Source organism: Aptenodytes patagonicus, chromosome 7 (assembly GCF_965638725.1).
Source record: "Aptenodytes patagonicus chromosome 7, bAptPat1.pri.cur, whole genome shotgun sequence".
Lineage (NCBI taxonomy): Eukaryota > Metazoa > Chordata > Aves > Sphenisciformes > Spheniscidae > Aptenodytes > Aptenodytes patagonicus.
In genome coordinates, this window is record NC_134955.1 from 1,753,151 (window position 1) to 1,773,818 (window position 20,668).

General features: G+C 46.6%; 1 protein-coding gene across 3 annotated transcripts in view; it reads right to left on the minus strand.

Annotated features, from left to right (window-relative positions):
- Positions 1-20,668, minus strand: part of DAGLA (diacylglycerol lipase alpha) — a 73,509-nt gene that overhangs the window by 31,756 nt on the left and 21,085 nt on the right. Inside the window, exons 2-7 of one of the 3 annotated variants that reach the window (XM_076343668.1) lie at positions 12,638-12,803; positions 9,524-9,662; positions 8,777-8,988; positions 6,268-6,369; positions 5,528-5,666; positions 1,682-1,769 (exon numbers count right to left, since the gene is read on the minus strand). In XM_076343668.1, the coding sequence (XP_076199783.1) occupies positions 1,682-1,769; positions 5,528-5,666; positions 6,268-6,369; positions 8,777-8,988; positions 9,524-9,618 (636 nt within the window). In that variant the 5' untranslated portion in view covers positions 9,619-9,662; positions 12,638-12,803. Of the gene's footprint in view, positions 1-1,681; positions 1,770-5,527; positions 5,667-6,267; positions 6,370-8,776; positions 8,989-9,523; positions 9,663-12,637; positions 12,804-19,033; positions 19,099-20,668 lie in introns of those variants that run through there. The other 2 variants (XM_076343669.1, XM_076343670.1) reach the window with 2 other exon arrangements.

Genomic DNA, 20,668 nt, shown 5'->3' on the forward strand with positions numbered 1-20,668 from the left:
CTGCAGCCATCCACACTTTGGAAACTGCACCCTGCGGATAACTACACAGCACTTACCAACAAACCCTTTTAATCTAATTCATACTGGTCGCCATCTGTGATGAACAAATGTTCAGGTAGCCTTCACCTGACTCTCCATTATTCTTACACAGCTCTTCATCTTATTACACCTTTCCCTTTTGAGGTTAAAATCCCAGTCTCGCTTCTCTTCCTATACAAGTTCATATCCCCTCCGATATGCTCCTTTTTCTGCCGCATCTTTTAGGAGACCAAACACCAGGCTATATTTAGTGAGGACATCACTGATGTGGTCAGTCCCTTGGTGTTTTCCCTGTCATTTTCTATGCCCTTCTACCGAAGCTAAATGTTTTTCTGATTTTTTGGCCACTGCTGTACACTGACGTCTTTGTTGAAGTGTCCTTGATAACTCCTAGCTTTCTTCCTAAGAGGCTGTAACTAATTCAGAGCCCAGTGTACGTAAGTAATTTAAATTGTTTCTTCAGATGTGCACGCCTCACCTCATCTTTCTTTATTACTCTCTTCTATCTTTGATAACAATTCCCTGGTTCTGCTTGGTCTTTCAAGAGTTCTCAGAAACTCGTAATTCTGACCAACTTAAATATTACAAGTCATCAGCAAAATTTTCCACCTTAGTACTCACCTCTCCAGCAGGTCCTCAGGAGTCCTGTTGAGTATCACCCTAAGGCACAAACCTGCTCCCACTCCTTCCGATAAGAATGGACAGTAACTTTTGGGGAAGCAGTATCAAGCCCCTGACCCTTCCCTGCTGGATAGGTATAACAGCAAGGGAAAATCCCAACTGTAGCCTGTGAAAACTTTAAACCAATGATCTTCATGTGAATCTATGGATTAAGTAGTAGTTTTTGACTGTTAGTAATCCGGAAGTATTCTTTTGCTGATTCTGACAGGTTTATATTTTCCCATTTTCAGAGAGATTTCTCTCCTCCTTAAGTGTCTGAGACTGATGCAAACAATAAGAGAAACTGCCTAAGCAAACTGGCTAATAAAGGGAAACTGAAGCTAACCACAAAGTGCTGTCAAATGTTCCTAAACATAGTGAAAATATGTATTTCTTCCACTGATATCTTCACTTAAAATTATTATCCCAGTTCACCGCAACAGTGAGGTAAACAACAAGTTCAGGAGAAGAGTTTAACACTGACAACACTGCTTTTCAGCGCTAACTTTACCTTCAGAGAGAGTCCTGTAATACTCAAGACCAGAGGGTTAAGACTAGCCATTTTGAAAAGACAACTGCCCTACTCAGCAGTGTTACACCTGCCTCTAGAGGGAAACATCAGCCTCTGCTTCTGGATGGAATACCCAGGAACCCTACCACAGAAATGCAAATGCTCGTTCAGGCTTCTTGGGCTGAAAGGAAGGAAAAGGAACCGTCACGCAGCAAAATTTCAAGCCTGGTCATTCTGAGGGTAGCTCAGCTCACTGCTTCTTGGAAGGCATTTCCAGCCATTGCATGCCCTACCGTCATGGCTCCCTGGACTCCTTGTGCCTCCCGATCTCAAAGAACACTCACAGTGAAATAAGACACACGTCGTCCAAGCTTGACAGCAGGAACCCCACACCGCTACACTCTGCTGAGTCCTGTGTATGGACAGCCATACGCATAGCTTGCTCTCTGACAGGAGATGTTTGGTACCTACCGACTGAGAGTCTTTTGTCCGTGTGCAGCAAAGAAAAACTTTGAGTCTGCGTGTCCAGCTGCTGGCTTGCCCTTCTTCCAGGCGGTGTCTATAAACAAAGGGTAGAGTATGCACATGAGGACAGGCAGAACATGACTGCAAGCAAACAGTAAAATCCAAAGTCACACAGCCTACGCTATCACTGGTACAATGCATGCTAAACCATATTCTTATATTTATCCCGGTCTAGCAGAGACAAGGAAACCACATATAGATTAACAACTCGGCTCATTTTCTAGGATGGGAAGGTCATTCATAATCTAGCTGTTCCGGCCAGGACCAAGCCTCTGTATTTATATACATGGTGTCCTGCCTGAATGGGGTGGCCACAATGAAGCTGCTGTTGTTCTATGGCATCTGCTGGAAGCAGGATGTCCAAGAGCACCTGGCGCTCCGGATGGAAGGAGGGTCTACTGGTAACTTGGCAGCTGCATCACGTGCTAGGGTGTACTACCGCTCAGTAGGAAAATTCTACCTCGGGGTGAGGGGGCGGGAATGGTACAAAAGACCCCGAGCGCTTAGCATGAGAGGAGCTGTGCAATTTTTTCCAATAAAGAGCTTATTTGGAAAAATATATTTATTAAACATAATACAGTCTCAGAACTGAAACAATCTGCACTCTTTATTCAAGTATGGTGCATAACTTTAATCAAAAACAGGAAAGCAAGCTAAAGGTTCTCTTTCAATTTAGAAAAGGTTAAAAAAGGCTGAATACAGAAGGTGTAGCTCAACCCACATTTGGTTTATGACATTTCAATTTCAGCTTCAAAATTAGCTAATTGGACAACCCTATTTAAAATGAACTATAGCTGAGTTCACTCCACTGTTGTGAGCTTGTCCTAGTTACTACATTTTGCAGGGTGACAGTCCCTTATTTTTGACTGGCATACCTACAAACAATCCTTGTATCAAGTCAGGCTTAGTGGCGTTGAAGTGGGTGACTCTGTGATTCTGTGCCAGAGTGCCAGTGCTACCTACATAAAGTCCACAGCTCCTCTAATGCGGGGTCTTTTTTTAAATGCGAACACGGACTAACTCAACACAGGTCAGACAATCAAAAAAGACCACTTCTATTTTCTGGCAGGTGATCACATCAGGAAAAGCCCAAGCACAGAAAGTGGGTTGCACCTGGAAGAAAAAGATGCTAGTAAAGGAGTATTCATCTGCAACAGAAGGAGTAGATCCCGCAGGGCAATTGTGCTGGTTTTGGCTGGGATAGAGTTAATTTTCTTCCCAGTAGCTAGTGCAGGGCCATGTTTGGGATTTGTGCTGGAAACAGCGTTGATAACACAGGGATGTTTTTGTTACTGCTGAGCAGTGCTTACACAGAGTCAAGACCTTTTCTGCCTCTCACCCCACCCCACCAGCGAGCAGGCTGGGGGGGCACAAGAAGTTGGGAGGGGACACAGCCGGGACAGCTGACCCCAACTGACCCAAGGGATATCCCACACCATATGGCGTCATGCTCAGCGTATAAAGCTGGGGGAAGAAGGAAGGGGGGGGGATGTTCGGAGTGATGGCGTTTGTCTTCCCAAGTCACCGTTACATGTGATGGAGCCCTGCTTTCCTGGGGATGGCTGAACACCTGCCTGCCCATGGGAAGGAGTGAGTGAATTCCTTGTTTTGTTTTGCTTTGCTTGCGCACACAGCTTTTGCTTTACCTGTTAAACTGTCTTTATCTCAGCCCATGAGTTTTCTCACTTTTACCCTTCCGATTCTCTCCCCCATTGCACCGGGGGGGAGCGAGCGAGCGGCTGGGTGGGGCTTAGCTGCTGGCTGGGGTTAAACCACAACAGCAATCCATCAACTCATGCCTGAGCATTTTAAAACAACTATCCCTAACCTCCAAGGAAGACTCCAAAAGAGGAATAGGAATACAAGTGTCCTAAGACAGAGCTGGCAGTACTCCGTTTACTCCACCAAATGCCAAAGAACTTGGGCAGCAATGCAAAGAACTTCACAACTTCACCGTGGGGGTTGAACAAGCAAGTGTGCTCTGAGCTATTTTCACTCCAACTTTTCCCAAATTCTTTCTTCCTAACACTGAACTTCCACATGTTTAGTATGAACTCTAAAGCAAGTTTCTTAGAAAAGCCTCAGCACAACTAGCTGAGCCTTTTGTTTTGTTGTTTTATTTTCTTAGCTCTGCAAGAACATAAGAGCCCATGCACATCACCATGCCACTGCTAAAGGAAAACCGCTGCGTAACAGTCCAATAGCTACAGCAGAGTACCACAAAAAGGAAGCCAAAGTTACATCTCCTTAATGTGACAAACAAATCAAGTTTTTTCATGAGTTAAGACAGAGGAAATATGGCTCAGGTTAAGTATAATACAAAGGTCAAATTACTGCTGTACATCAGAAGGCACATATCACTGCAGACAGAGGGATTTCAGTAGGAATGGCTGGCCCTCAGCATCTTACAGGACCACAACCCAGAAACAGGCAGAGAATTTCGTAATATATTCTTTGGAAAGGATTGCTTTAAGCAAGTGGAGAATTTAAAAATATATTCTTTGAAAACAATTGCTTTAGTAGTGAACACATAGTAACATTTTATGTTTCCCTTTCACATTATAGCCCACAGCATTTTGCTTGTTAACATCTGTTAACACTCCTTTTCTAGAGTGGGAATCTGCAAACAGCAGGCACAAGCTCCCCGAAAATGTTACGGGCCTGGGGGGAAAAACCCAGCCGTGGCCCAAGGGACAGAGACCTTCACTCAGTTGTTTGGGATCTCAAAACGCCTCCCCAGGGGAGATCATTTTGGGGTTTGTTTTGATTTAAGTTCTCTGGCAAAAAAAACCTGGCAGCCTGTGGCACTCGGTTTCCCTTCGGAAAAATAACGCGCTGAGCCAAACCGCTTTGATGTGGTGTGGGGTACTAGATCCACAGTACTGTCATAGCTTCTCATCCCGATCTCCCTGGGAATGTCCTGATCACAATGCAGCAAATCGCACACTTTAGGCTAACAGGGCACTAACTCCAAATATTCAAGTCTAGTGTTAGTAACATATTGGAAAGGTTAGGAAGACTGTCTTACACATTCTGTAATAAAAAAACCCAGGCTCCTTAAACAAAACTTACTGCATCGTCCTTAGAAAAGTCTGTTTTCTCCTCAAAAAGACAACCTGAAGGATCCCATTTCAAGACATTGGAAGAGCATGTATTAAAGACACCCTTGAGTATACATTCCCAACGAGAAATGCAAAATTTGCAGAGTATTTTTTTTTTTAAAAGCCTCATTTTTTAGCTTTCAAAACCTAATGCCCTCAAGTCCTACAAAGCCACATTCCTTGCTGACAGTTATGTATGTCAAGACTGCATAAGAAAACAAAGCCTGTTTGTGTTGTCCTGCTACTGGAAAAAAACTTCTGAAAAATGCCTTGCTTGGTGAAAAAAAGCTTTCATATCCCCATCTGGGTAGCTCAAAGATGCAATCAATTCTTAATTAAAAGATCTGACTGCCAACACAGAAGAAATTGCTTCTTGGCCAAGACCAAATACAAGAAACCTCAGGCCAAAAGGTCGTATTTTGAAGTTAAATATAAAGGAAGAAAGGGGCTTTGGAAGAAGATGCTGCGTCAACCTAAGCAAAAATCTAAGCACTGCCTCACTGTTACCAGGCAAAACACTGCTACAGGATGGACAGACAAGCCGTTGTGGTCAGCACTTCCAAAATTCTTCCAAAATCACCCTCACCAGCAAAGGTAAGCAACGCCCGAAGCTGAATGCTCCCTGAAGCAAGGCAAGGAGAATGTCAAGAATCAAAAAAAGCAGGGCACCCTTCCAGAAATGCTGCTTTACCGCAGGTTGTATGTCCTCAGGTTGCGCTGTCTCCGCTTCGTGGCACGCAGTTTGACAAAGGTCCGGCCTGTCGGGTCGAAGACGCACAGGACAGTGATGCAGACGCTCAGGATGACAACCCAGTTGCACACCACCATTCCTGCAAAGAAAGAATAGAAGTCAGGTGCTCTGCCCGTAAGTCTTGGCAGCATCGCTTCCTGCTTTTCGCCACACACATCAGACCCACCTCTCCATTGCTGCAGGGCAGACAGAGAAAGCTACCCCAAATACTCTTGCAGCCAGCTGCAGCAAACATAAATCCTCTGGAAAGGCTTCTAAACCACAGCTAGGTTTTCCAGCTGTTTTAGGAGATTGCCCATGCAGAAAGCCATTAAATACTCACTGAGTATCTAGGGGGACTGCAACATTAGCATCACCCCAGCAGGAGACTGGCCAAGATCGAAAAGGATTTCCAGGAAAACAGTAAAGCCTTTTTGAACTGAAGAAGGGGAACCAGGTCTTACAGACTCCCCAGCCAGACCCTTCCATGGGAACGTGAATTCTTGCCTCAGTGCAGTCAGTACAAATGAATAGAACAACTGTTCTGAGCAGTAACGTCTCGGGAAAACAAGCACCACATTTACAGCTACAATCCACTTCCAACAGTCAATCCCCACATGCACAAATGAATTAGCTCTCCAAGGCAAGAGGATGTCTGCGCATACACAGGAATGCACACAAACCACATTCCGAATACATACCCAAAGTGACACTCTTTGCTGTGATATCATTGCAGGAAGCGTAGTACTGCGTTAGCCAAACGATGCCCACAATAGCATACACAAACTCAATCACCAAGATAGCTGAAACAAAAGGAACACAATGCATAGTAGCAGCATCTCCCTAAGGATCGACGACTGCCTCTCCCCATCTTCTGGAGAGGAAACCCAAAGGCAGGTTCTTTAGCAGGACAGTTGCACAGAATAAGTGACTGCAGCACTGGCACCCAATGCTTTGGAAGGTGATAGTCAAGAAAATGAACCAAAAATGTAATGTGTCCTTAACACTAACTACTCCTAAATGACACAAGGACCACATGTGCACAGAGCTGTCAGTGCCCTTGGCTGTATCAGAGGTGTGAATCAGATAGCCCTACATTCCACCCACGACAGTGGAAAGACTCCCTTAGGTGACAAGAATCACCATGTAACAGTACTTAGGTCTTAACCACCTCAGACAGCTGGCCTGACTCAAAGATATGAAATAAATAGTAGCATGTATCCAGGATTAATCCTGCTTACTACACTTAGCAAATGTTCCCAGCACCTCTGCCCTTTGCAGTCCCTCCAGTAATAGTTCCCAGGACACAGTCCTTGAGTCATTTACTGGCTCCTCAGTTTTGCATGTTACCATGGTAATGAACAAGAAACTGCAGGTTGACAGTGGCTCCCTGAAACAAAAAAGTTGGGAAACACTGCTCTGAAGTGCCCATCCTCACACTTTCTCTACACATTACGACCCCAAAGTACAGGTGGGCAATCGGGTATGGAGAGGGTAAATAGCTTGCTTAGTAATGTCTAGCAAGCCTTTAGTGGAGCCGAGACTAAACCCCACATTCCAGCCTAGTCGACTAACCATCCACCCTCCTTATCTACACGTTGGCACAGTATCTTTCCATAAGTAGCTTACTACAGACTCTCACCGTCCTGGAAAGACCAGTTCAGAGAGCCACACGGCAAATAGTGTTCAACAGCAGTGGGCAAGGAACCAGGGCTGGACCTGGTTCCTGATCAGCACAATCTATGTTCTTAAACTGAGCTAGGCTTTGCCTTCCTTGGCTTGTCTCCCCTCTGAGTCTACCTGCTGCAGGACAGGAGCAGCAGTAGCATGGATGAGACTTTCCTGGGTTCACATTGGAACACTTTCCCTAGATTCACATGCACTAAACAGCACATGCTTAAAACGGGACAGTCACATGGACCTTGCCCACACAACGGTCACACTCCTATTTCTATCATCAGAACTGAAGAAGCCATTAAGAGTAAAAAGCCCCATGAAACAAGCATATGCAAGACCCAAGATATAGTATAAATACAGATCCTGAACACATGTATAGTTTAAGGCAGACAAGGAAGAAAAGTGGATGATTCTTGGGTAGGAAAATGGCCATTTGGATTCTCTCTACCTCCCTTGCCCCATTTAGTCTGGTTTTAACACAGTGTTACTCAAACTGTCAGGCTCTATGTGCTTCCCTAGGGAGGCTGCAGTGTGTCTGGGAAACTGGAAAGATATGTTTGCTATTCATGTTAATGATTTGCACTTAGCACTCAAAGGCGGAAATGTCTCCCAGACAGAGCTTTCAAGCAAGGTTACCCGTATTTTAGCAAATTCTGCATGAAAACAATCCAGCAAAAACAGAGATGCAAAAACATGAGGTGCTTTGTTTGGAACGAGCTTGACTCTGCATCTCCAGAAGATTTCTCTCTTAAAATCTTCACTCAGGACAGAAAAATCTGATCAGTTTTCTGTACCTGGAAGACAACGGAATAGAGGAGGGAAGACAAGCTAAAAAGGAAGCCCTCAATGAGAGATCAAGAAACAATCTCTTTTCTGATACAGTTCTTGGTGGGGGAGTGAGACAGGAAGTGTTTTTAGGAAGACAAGGCAAATATGCACTCTAAGAGGATGCAACCAGTGAGCAGGTGGTAAACCTATTTAACTCACAGTAGCTGGAGGTGGAGTATCAAAGCGCAGGTTGCTGGATGGAGAGATGCATCACAAGTGAGTCAAGAGGTCAAGTATAGGTCTCAATGTAGGCGGGTGTAGACTTAAGTGTCCGTATGACAGGCAAGGACATGCATGTGCCTCAGGGTGAGAACCACCATGACTTACAGACATATGCCTACATCATAGGAAAACGTGTGGAAAAAAGGTGGGGGAGAGGTGTAGATGCATCTCACTGTGGCAGATCTGTGTTGCAAGACAGAAGGGGAGCACATTTTGTTAGAGGAAAAGGAGGTACCTGCATCACAATGAGGATGACAAGTTAAAGGTTTGCTAGAAAGATATTTGGGGCATTGCATGAGAGTCTTACAGCAATGACAGGGTGCAGTATGTGTGATGTATTCAGATGCATATCACATACAAGTGGCCATCTGGATGTCTTTCAGAAGCTGTGTGTTTGTCAGGGTGTGGGGAGAAGTCTTCTGTGATAGCAGATGGCAGTGTGGAGGCTGAGTCATTGGGAGGCCTCAGGCCGCTGCCTCTTACCCAGTCTGACATAGAGCACATACTGCATCGAGTCCCGGGGCTCTGTGTACAGGATACTGCCTCGCATGCTGAGCCAGATGATTGCCACCTCTGCGATCATACAACTGAGCAGGATGCCCAGGTAGCCTCTGCCGTGGTCCACCAGGTTAAGCGAGCAGGTCTCGTTGGGGTTGTACACCAGCCCAAAGAGCACCACAGAGAGGATCACAAACCTGCCAGTCACAAACCAGCTTGTTACCAGCAGTAAGCCAAAGAAAGCTGCATGTAATATCCCACACCTGCTCTCCTCACAAAACTACTGAGGATCCTCAGTGTCCCATAGCTATTTACAATTAATATTAATTTGTTCTGGAAATCTCCTCCCCACAAGCCATCCAGAGGCCCTGCTACCCCAGTCAGAAGAATTTGATGATCCATGTCAAGTCACATTATCCCATGGGATCTGCCACTCCAATTGTTTTTCCTGAGCCCCTGTACAGAAACACAGCCCCAAACTCCAGTGGACAACCTTGGGTAGCACTGGAGGATGCAGGTAGCTCTGGTCAGGCTCCCTCTTTGGAACTAGAACTTAGAATAGAACTTATCCAAAGAACCAGAAGCTGGAAATATGTTGGTGTGTCAGAAATGCCCCAAACAAGCCTTCCAGCCGCATGTATAAGCGCAGGAAGAATTACAGCTGCAAGAAACAGGAACAGCAAAAAGAACTCATGGGAGAATTCAAACCATCATTCTGCCTTTCTCACTTACCAGGTGGTATGCAGGAGGAAGAGGAAGACGGCTGGCAAAACCAGGTCATCGCTGCCTACAGACCAGCGACGGCGGAACACGACAATCCCTGGCATGGCTAGCGGGTCTGAGGAAGTTCAGCAGGCACAACACTCACCTCCTGGAAAAGAACAGAATCAAAGATGGTGCTGACCCTCTTCAACCCCCTCAAGGAGAGCCCCACAACCCCACACTAGCAGAGGGACTGCACCTGAGAGCTATCCTGTTACACCAAAGATGGCAGAGCTTCTTCCTTCCAGCACCAGGGGGCATGGCATGCTCGAGAAGGAGAGCACAAGGGAGGAATGTACAGTTTAAAGAGTAGGAAGTATTATGTGAAGCAGGTGTGTAACTCACTGAACATAATCACCACTCACCCAGCTCCACTTCACAAGATTACTTGGAATCCTGTTAGGGCTGCATGTTGGCAAGCAGCCACTGTGGGGTGCTCTGGACAGGTTATACTGGCCTCAACTCTAGAGAAGGCCCTATTACCATGTTCTTCCACAGGCTCACCTGCTGCCTGCCTCTTGTTGTCCAACAGTTCCCTCCCTCACTTGGCTCCACAAGCCAAAATACCCATTAGCAGTTAGTGGTAGCATCTGGGAAAGCTATTGACTGGCTCCCAACAGCAAGCACTTACAGCTGAGGGAGCAAGCTCTTAGGAGATCTCTCACTCAACCATCAGTTGCACAGAAGCACCCTGCCAGCTCCACATCTCCTTTGTGTTCACACTGGCCCTGACAGGCACTAACAATTAAAAGGTCGAAGATTGAGGAGCTGGCTGTTCCTCCCCACATTTTGTTTGTTCTCCTATTTTTAAAGCTTCACAAGCCCTTTAAAAAAAGAAACAGCAGTGGTATAAGTCACGAGACTCCACAGGGCTATCCAGACACCTCCTCCCAACACAGCTCTCCCACACCATTTCAGTTCTGCTGTACATACTCCAGCCTGCTCCAGTCCAAGTCCACCACATCAGAGCAGCTCAGTCCTTTCCTGCAGCACACCCTATCTCCCTTCTGCATTTCTTGTACAACACACTTCAACCGCAACCCACAACCATGACTTCTGTTTGGTTTTGTCAACCTTTGGTTTCTGAGATCGCGTCTATGCGGTGTGCCCACAGCCACCAGTGATCTCCTGACTGCAGCAGTCATTCCTGTTCCTCTCTTCCGTGCCCTAAACCCTGTCACACTTCTTACCTGTACCCTCCTGCGCTACCACAGACCAGGGGACACCACACAGTGGCCTGTGCCTCTCCGCTCCGAGCCACCATCTCAGGAGTGCCAAGTTCTCCCACCTGATGCATCTCAGTCTCAAGTCCTAGCACTTCTCCTATTCTAACCCCACTAACCTCCCAGTCTTCATGTTCACGCACTGCTGCCAGAGCATTCTACCCGTGACCTGCAGCGACCACGCCGCTCCAAAGCTGCATTGCCGAAGAAATAACTGCTCTTTGTACTGATCTGGCAATTTGCTGTTAGGCTCACAGAGGCAAAAATGTATGTGTCCACATTTGTTACTTATGGCGTAATCAAGATTTCCAACAGCATTTCAGAGGGAATATCTTCTGCCACACCACATGCACCAGGCAAAAAAACCCACTTATATGATGTCTCTAGTTTAGCGCTCTGGGTAAAAAAAAAGGAGTGACATGATCACATTTAAACTAATTTGAACCTTCAAAGTAACACAAGTGTTGGTTTTGTGACAGACCACAGACTGTATCACAGCACCGATTGCTGCAGTAACAGAAGCTGCCTCGTCCTACCAAAACCTATTCACCAGTCAGGTGTGGTTACCCCATCACTTACCTACTGTGCAGACCATCCCAAAACAGAGGAGTCTCCCCTCCTGTACGGACACCCACGGCCGGTGGACTACACCTTCCTACCAGGTATTGAAAACCAACACAAATCTTTCACGCTTTCCGGGAGATTCCATCATTAACGGGCTGACACACTTCCAGTTACTCACTTGGGTGAAGGAAACGCTCTATTCCACAAACAAAGCAAATGTGAAATTACACCACCGTTTGGATTCACACTTCCTTAACACATAATAATCAGAGCACTCAGTACATCGCAGCTCTACCTTCAAACTGCTCACTCCTCTGGCCATCTGGCAACTCCTTCTAGCCTCGCTGTGAATAACCCGCCTGCCTGTCATGCGCCGCCCATACGAAGCACTTGTCTCTTGACTATTGCTAACCCTGCTCACTATATGTGGACACACTTTCCAGCATGCTCGTTCACTCTGCCTCTGGCCACCACAGCACCTCCCGGCCAAGCTCCGACCTCAGTTCCCGTCATCCCTCGGCTTACGGCTGCATCCCCGCCAACGCACTTTCCACAACTCTTCCACCTCTCCAGACGCAAGCAGCTGTGCTCTGCCTGCTTTCACCACCCTCTGCCAGTTTAAGAAGCAGGGTATCGGCAAGAGCAGCAAACATCTAATGTGAATTCCTTATCCACAGCAACAGATGGGGACGGAGCAGAGCAGCCTGTCACTCACTGTCATACACGAGAATACTCACTGTGGGACTGTCACTCCTAGCTGCATGCTTACCAGCCTCCCGGTGCACCGCAGAAAGAGTCCCAATTAATTTTCAAAGACTGTCTATTTAAAATCTAACCCATGAGGTCTGGGGCGTCGCCCCTGGTTTGGGAAGAAGGGAGATGACAGAAGGCCTGAGACCATAAAGCCCACCAAAAAAAAAAAAAAAAAAGAGTAAAGCTCTCGGTGTGAGGACCCTTTGGCTTCATCCCAGGGTAGCAGATCCCAGGAGTTACATTTTAAGATGAAGATACGATCTAGCGGAGGAATTGGGAGGAAAGTGGAAGGTCAGAGTGCAAACAGCCCTGAGACCACCGACCCTAGTTTTGCAACAGCAAGAACCCCTTGCACTGCCCCTAAAATTGCTGCAAAGATTGAAAAATTCCCAGGACCTTGAAACCTGAACCCCAGTACGAGAAGCCCCAAGCTCCCAACACTGAAATTAGGGGGAAGCACATGCAGGCACAAGCTTTGTGTGCAAGGAGTCCAGAGCCCTTGACCCTCAGATCAGAGAAAGATCTATGGAAGCAGAAATCTTACATGGCATGTGGTCCAGCCGCTGCACATTGTTCTCTCCCATAAGGGTATTTCAGGAAGAGTGCATATCCACGGAGACAGGCATCACAAGTGAAGGAGGGAACAGCAAACTCTTCTTGCAGCCATTGAAAATCCCACTCGGCACAGGGAAGGACGGTGTGGTGACTGCCTGCCGACAGAGCCGGGCATCATCTTCAGAGCAACTCCCTCCCCTCCAAGACGGCAACCTCATTTATTCATCGGGGCTGCTGAGAGCCACCGAGCCAGGGGTCGTGACTCCCCCCTTCCACACCCCCGGCACCCTCTGGAAGGAAGTGACATCATCCCTGTTCTGAGGAGACTGTATGTGAATTGTGGGAAGGAGGACTGGGAGCGAGAGCGGGCGATGCTGTCAGAGATGCACAGCGACGGGAGCGAAGCAAAGCCCTCCAGCAGCAAGCGCAGCAGCACAAACCTCCTCCCTCCGACCGCCGAGATGCCAGCAGGACCGGGAGCGCTTGCGGCAGTGGTTGGGGCTCATCCCGGAGCTCCAGCTGTGCGCGGGAAGCCCCTCGGCCGCAGCGGATGGCATCAGGCAGCGCTGCCGGAGCAGGGCTGGGAAAAGCTCAGGGCCGGGAAAGGCTCAGGGCCGCTGGCCTCTCCTCTGGCATGTACTGAATGGCCAGGGGGAGGGGAATTGGATGGGACACAAAAGGGGCACTGAGAGGGGGCCACCCCGGTCACAGAAAGGAGAGACTGTTCCAGAGCAGCAGCCTCTCCCGGGCCTTTTCAGCCGTTAATTCCTTGTGACATGCTCTGGGGTATGACAGGATGTGGGGGAAGGGGAGAATTAGCTGTCTGTAGGGGAAGGCTTAGAGAAAAGAGCAAAGGAGAAAAAAGATACAGCGAGACAACATTCCAGCTAAACCTAGGAGATTTAGTCTAATCCAACATCCCATCACATCTGACATTAGCCTCAGAAGAAGGTATACAAGTAAATACAAGCTGAACACAGCCATAGCTGAAGGAAAAGGGCTGTGCGTAGATCTTGCACCACGGGAGACCACCCACACCACGCCAACACCCCAGGAGAGAATCAGCTACTCCCCACAACCCAAATCCACAAGCAGGATTTGCTTTAAGCTCACAGCATCAGGCAGACACCCGAGGCACATTTGCACCCACATAGCGCAACACGCTAACCCCCTGCAAACCCTTCCCAGAAACTCCTCATCCTTGGATCCACAAGGGCTTGCAGACTTACTCAGCATCCCCACCTCGATCACCCAAAAACCTCCTCCTGGTCCCCAACTCAACCTCCTGCAGTTCAGACCATCACTTGCTATTGCTGTCAGGCAGAAGATGGGAGGCCAACACCACACTGAAATCGGATCCTCCGGTGCCAATAGTTTCTTCTCACTTTGACAGACCGTTGGCGACGTCTACACAGAGGCATTACCAGGGGGAAGCCCTGCTAGCCCAATACATTCATCACATACCTTTCCCCTCGGGCCGAGACAGTGACCTGCTTGCAACTTGACGTGACCCAGGTACGACAAAGCAATCCCATCTCATCTGTGTTTCATATCTGTCAGCACCTTCCTTCAGGTGGTCTCCCCAAATTCTGCCTCAACTCTAGAGTCCTACAGTATTAGTCACCCAAACTCCCTCAAAATAGTAACTGTTCAAAGCCCAGCAACCAGACCTTCATCTTCACCGCTTAGGGCTACAGGAAGCCCAGAAGAAAGGGGATTTCTAGATCTTAGTTCTGTAGATGGTTGCAGGAGTCACTGCAGGATAAAGCCCTTTGCTGTTCCGCAAAAACCCAGCAACATGTACTGGCACGCTGATCCTCCCAGCGGCACGCTCCTGCAGTTCTGGATGAAATGCCATCATGTTCCCAGGGAATGTCCCAGTCCCAACCTGCTGTCCCGCTGAGAAGTCATAGCCCAGGACTGCCAGCTCTCACCGATCATCAGCTAGAGCTGCTTAGGAAAATCCATCTGGAAAACTGAAACAAAACAAGCTTTGTGTCATGGCAGCTCAAACAGCAGCATTTCCTTGGGGGTTATTTTCTGCTCCTCCACTTGCCTGTGCGACCACAGCAGAGGCGCCTTCCCTTCCCCCTGACAGCACAGCCAGGTTGCCTTGCCCAGGTATCCAGAGACGCTTGTCCTGAGGGCGTAGCATGGGTGCTGCAGCCTTGGCTCAGGAGCCCCGAGAGGAGAATAGGAGCACCTCCACGGTAAGCCACGAGAGTAGCCCAGGCAGGCACAGGACAGTGTCTGAGCATCCCCAGATTAACTCCATCTAGTTAGGTCCTCTAGAACTGCCTTCTGCCTCCTACCACACAGGATGGCAACTGCAAGTACTCCTCCACAGCACTGCACAACCTTCCCTATCTCCTTCTATCAACAGCACCATGTTCTGTCCCTTGCCAGTATATCTGCATTTCCTCTTTCTGAAGTTATTTATTTATTAGAGCTATTGAAGCTCTCTACTTCTTGCAGATGCCAAAGTGGTTTTATACTGAAGTGAACTAAAAAAGCAAGAGTGTCGTAAAATAACCACGTCTGTCAAATTCAGGTGACCAAAAATTACATTCAGCATGCTTAACCATACAGCTCCTGACCCTTAAACATCTGCTGGTTCATAAAATACAAACCCTTCCCCTGAAACAGCACTTCACTAACGGACAGGATTCCAGCCCCATCAAGTCACCCCTACCTGAACCCCACATTCTTCCTTTCCTCAAAGGACGTCCCACATGGGACATGGGCTTTCAACCCCAGGAGGCATTTGCTTGCCTATGTCTGCACACATACAAGCCCACCTCTCCTCCAGCACCTCTTGCAGGACCCAGCACGCAGTGCGAACTAGATGACAAGGTCTGTTGCTGTCTCCCCTGTACAATTTACCCATAACAACCATTAGCAAGGAACAGCAGAAATAAGTGGTAGGACAGATGAAAAAAAAATACCCAAACCTTCAAAAAGTGCTCTTCCAGGGTGGGAATATCTAGAGCATTTTATAAGAGGGAGAAATACCTACTCGACACACACAATGTGGAACAGAGGCTCATAATATAACGTAGGAACAAATTACGCAGCACCAAAGGAAGACAAGTCCTTCCAAGCCAGGGCTGCCTTTTACAAGTGGCAGAAGATATCTATCGCAAGCGATGCCTGCAGGAACTGCAGGGAAAGCTCCTTCCCCGAGGGGAGATGGTACAGCAGCTGCCAGAAGGTTGTGAGGATAGTTCTAGCATGACTGAGTATGATTAAGGGAACAGATCCGTACTTTAAAAGAATATTGTATGTATTACTGTAACATCTAAGAGCCATACTTACAACCAAGCTACAGACTGCTCAGCACGGGCAGGGAACACTGGCAAAAGTCAATGGGGTCTTTAATTTTGGAATATCAATTTCACACCTACTTTTAAGATTCTCCCATTTTCCAAGGAGAAGGAAATAAAATGAGTCAGTGCCAGAGCCATGGGACTAAGCCATCGGGTTTGAGAAAGGAAAGGTTCAAAAAGCCTCTTGTGGCTTGGCATATTTCAGATGCAGCTCCCCCAGGATAACGCCACCGCACCACAATCATCTCACTACAATACCGTCATTACAGAACTAATATGATTAGGTTAGATCTGGAATTACAATACTGCCCACTGACACAAATACCCAAAATACATCTTGGAGTATAAACTGACCTTCAAAACCCAGGGGACAAGATCTTACCTGTATGTCCCACCAGCTTAAATTAAAAATGCTGGCATGAATACACCCTTGGAAGTGCAATGGTGATGGTCACAAGAATATATTGGTAGGAACAGGAACAGACTGGCCAGTTGGCCCAACGCTGGCCCATCTACACCTCAGCTTATTTCTCCCTAATATTTCTTCACAAAGCCCCTTTTGCCTCAGGCAGCATAAACACATCAAGATGTTTTGTAAGTGCATGTGCCCCTTGCTTAAATCCATCCCCTTTGTCCCTTACTCCGACCACCTCTTGCCTTGGGTAGAAATAGCTCTCATGAGTCCCACACTATCTTCAAACACAGACAACATCTCCTACCCCTTACCTTCCTGAACCTCACAGCCTTATAATCTATACCCTTGAATTTCAAAAGCCTCTTATCAGAGTTTCTTAAACAGTCCCTCTTCTCTCATGAGGAAAAAAAAAAAATCAGCTCTCAAAACCTTACTACTAACGCAGAAGATTTAGTATCACATTTGCTATTCACTCCAAACTGGTTATTTTCCTGTAGAACCATTGTTCAGGAACAATGTTCTTTGTGTGCAAAACACGCCACAAAGGTCCAACGCTGACACATCACCTGCTCTTGAGCAGTAGTATTGATAAATCCCAGGTAGTCTAAGCCATTAATTGAGACGTCAAAATTCACCAGTATTTTTAAAAAGAGGTGTTACCATTAAAATATTTCAGTTAGATTTCTGGGCTCTGCACACAAAGGGTTCAAGTTTTCAAGCATTTTTCTGCAACTGCAAGGATTAGTACTTTTCCCCTAACAACAGCATGAGAGAAAGTGATCATTTAAGAAAAAAAACCAAATACACTGCAAGTTGGCAACATCCATTTGCCTCCATTCAGAGTCACACACAAACATACAATACACAAGGGGAAACCAGGTAAAATTCTCGCCTTTAGCCTGTGACAGTGGCTCATTTGCTTGTGGAGGGCTGGCTAGCCATACCACTGCTGCCTTCAGGAATAAAACTATTCTTTGCAAAGTTGAATACATTTTCTGAATGATTATTTTTTATTATAGAGACACCGGAATGACCAATGTATCTGCTTGGCATGTACTTGTCCACAATGTTGTTGTTTTCAGGAAAAAAGTGTTATCTTGCAAATCTCATTGTTTTTAGTGCAAGAGTATGGAAAGGTCCTAAGTGGAGTTAAGTGATACCAAAACACTACTATTCACAGCAACTTGTTCGCAACCTTACAACCACCAGTTAAAAGCAAGATAAGGTATCCAGTGAATTAAAGAGAAGACAAAGACATTCTCTACTTTAGAATATGCCTCCTCTAATCAACTGGCATCAGGTTCAGAGCCTACAAACCTATGACACTAGATCACAACGGTTCCCTCCAGGAGGATATCCCCCGACACCCCCCCCCCGCCATCTCTGCACCACCCTCCGTTTCATGATACACAAGCTGAACACCGCTATCCTGGCAGCACTCTCAGCACCCCTCTCATGAGCAGAGTACACATTTCCAGCAAGTGCACTCAACAGGGGGATTTGCCAAGGGTGCCGCCTACCTTAGTTGCGGTAAGTTGTGCGTCTGAACAGGAAAAAGAACCCAAACTAGCAGGATCTGAAGTCTCCCCTCCCTTTTTTCTTTTTCCAGCTGGGATACCCCACAGGCCAGGATTTGTCCATGGGCAAAAAGGAAGAATTTTGTAGGGATAAGCACAGTCCTCCTCTTAAAAGCACTTTCATTTTAGTGCATAAAGACAGCAATCACTGTGAGACATTTCAACTGCCCAAATTAAAGGAAGAATAATGTTCTGAGAGAGATGAAAAGAGCCTCACCCTACAGCTCCCAAGATTGTAGTACTTTTCTCCTTGACCTCAGTAGGAGCACAATTTAACCCCAAGCTTCATACTTGTCAGACTATAGAGAATTGAAAGTCTTCATGAATAACTGGTCAAGAAACAACAGAAGTTGACAGATAAGCTTACCTTAAAATGAGCCACTTCATTGAAAACCTAGGAGTGGAGAAGCAGCACAATCCAAGTCTGCTGACACTAGTTTAGTTAAAAACAACACCCAATCGTTGTATCAATGCCGACATATCTGCAACCACCTACATTTTGTGCTAGCGAAGCCCACAATCTGAGCTTTCTGACAATTCCAAGCTTGAGCAAAAATAATGTCCAAGTTGCTAGGGGGAAAAAATGTATTAAAAAGTGAAACTGATTTTGTATTTTAAATAGAACTTACTGTTCTACTGGGTAATAAAATCTGCTAATGTTTAATAGTCAGCAACCAGCGACAAGAAGAGCTTGGCATGAATGGGGCAGGAAAAGGATGTGGAAAGGTAACATTCAGATGAGTTGACCTAAGTCTGTAGATACAGCAAGTGCCTCACTTTCAAAAATGCTGAGCAGCTGGGCACCCCAAAATCTGACTGGCATCAGCAGGCAATGCAAACAACCCTGGTCAACCCCCCGCTCACATATGTGGTACAATAGTTAATTTTTCCTGGACACAATTATTTGGGATCAAAGTTCTTTGTTTTTATTGTAATATCCCATGGCTATATTCAAAATTTGTTAATTCATGGTTGTAAACCACACAACCATTAATTTGTCTATAGTAACAATAACAAGAGCTGGATTAAGTCAGCCAGGGCAGAATGAAGTGGTAAATGGTACTTACGAAAGGAGTATTTCAGATGTAGCTGACTGGTGCCAATCTGACAACCTCATTTCTTTAGGCAAGCTATTTTTCACTACAATACTGGCAAATTCAAATCTGTCAGTTTTACTCCACCCTGGAATGCTTATCAAATCAGCCACCTTAAAAAAAACAGGAGGGAAAAAAATCAGGAGGAGCATATTTCAAGGTTAAAAAAAAAATATATTCAGCCATGTACCCCTGCTACAGCTAATCTTGAAGTGACCTGCCTTTAGGAAGAGAGAGGACAACGCCAGCCACACCAAAAAGTAATTACCTCTCTACGATACCACAGACAGGCTCCCTGGCTTCCTAGTTTACGTTAGTGGGCAAACAGTTTTCCCAATAACTTGACTCATTGCTTCAGGAATTCCCTACAGGATGAGTCACATACAGGGAAAGCCACCAGTCATTCTACGGGAGCTAAACGGACCACCGCTGCCAATACGAGAAGAGTGAAAGAAGTGGGAGAACAGAAGATCAGTGCCAAACTCGGGAAGACTGTGCGGTCAACAGCACTCCTTGGCAGTCCTTCCCTGCTCCCCTCCCCAAAAAGCGTGCCGGCGAGCAGGAGCACACCCGTTCAAGCAGCAGAGAGGCAGCACCAGGCTCCCGAGCGAAGAGAATCACCGTGGAGCGCTTTTCCTCCACGTGCAACTGCCAGGACAGACGGAGGAAATGCTGGCCCTGCTCACATCCCAGGACTGCTTGATACAGGAAGGGAAGGTGTCTCTGGAAGGGAAAGATGCTAAGGAATTAAAAACAGCGCCTCTTCTCCCTCCCCCCTAGCACTGAAGGGGATATTAGCAGGAATAATAGGGGCACATGCAAAGTTTCAGGGCCTCTAGCTTCTCACTCCACATTGCAACCCCCCTGTTCACCAGGGTTCACAGATTGCACTGCTTTTTCTGCTTCACAACCCACTACAACTTAGCCTGTGATTTTTTCCTTTTCCCACATCCCATTACTAAGTGGTTAGGCAGGTATATGCCCAGTTGCAAGTCAAAAATGCTGAGAAGCACTGCTATGTGGCAAGCTCTTTGGTAGACTAAACCCTAATGCACCTTTTCTTAATACAATTTGTAATCAGTTAAATGTGGACGCTAACTATGCGAAACTGCCAGGCTCAACTACATTGGAAATGGGCTTCAAACAGTCTAAACCTTACTTGGATACAATCTATTCTCATTCTACTGGGGCTGCCTGTTTATTTTGGCGATTTCCCTCAATCACGTCCCTGATCATGGGACCCTGGGCTGACAGCTCTGTTTCTAATCAAACATCTGGCCCCTACGTTGTTTCTCTGGTCTCTGACTTTTACATTTGCACTAAAATGCATCTGCTGATCTTGTCGGACAGCTTGTGCCTCCACTTGGGTTCAGATTGTCACTTCTGCTTCATATTCTTTACTTTGGGCAAGGACACGCCTGCATCTTACATTCCTAGAAATCAGACTGAAAAGGTCGGGTCATCGAGGTCATACACCCTAAAGGCCATGCATGTTCTGTCATGTCCTTAAATCACCCAGGATGAGAGCCGAATTTAAGAGCTCTCCCTAGGTTATTGTAAATGACTCAAACAATTAAGCTGTCACTGTTTTTCCATGTCATTCACCAC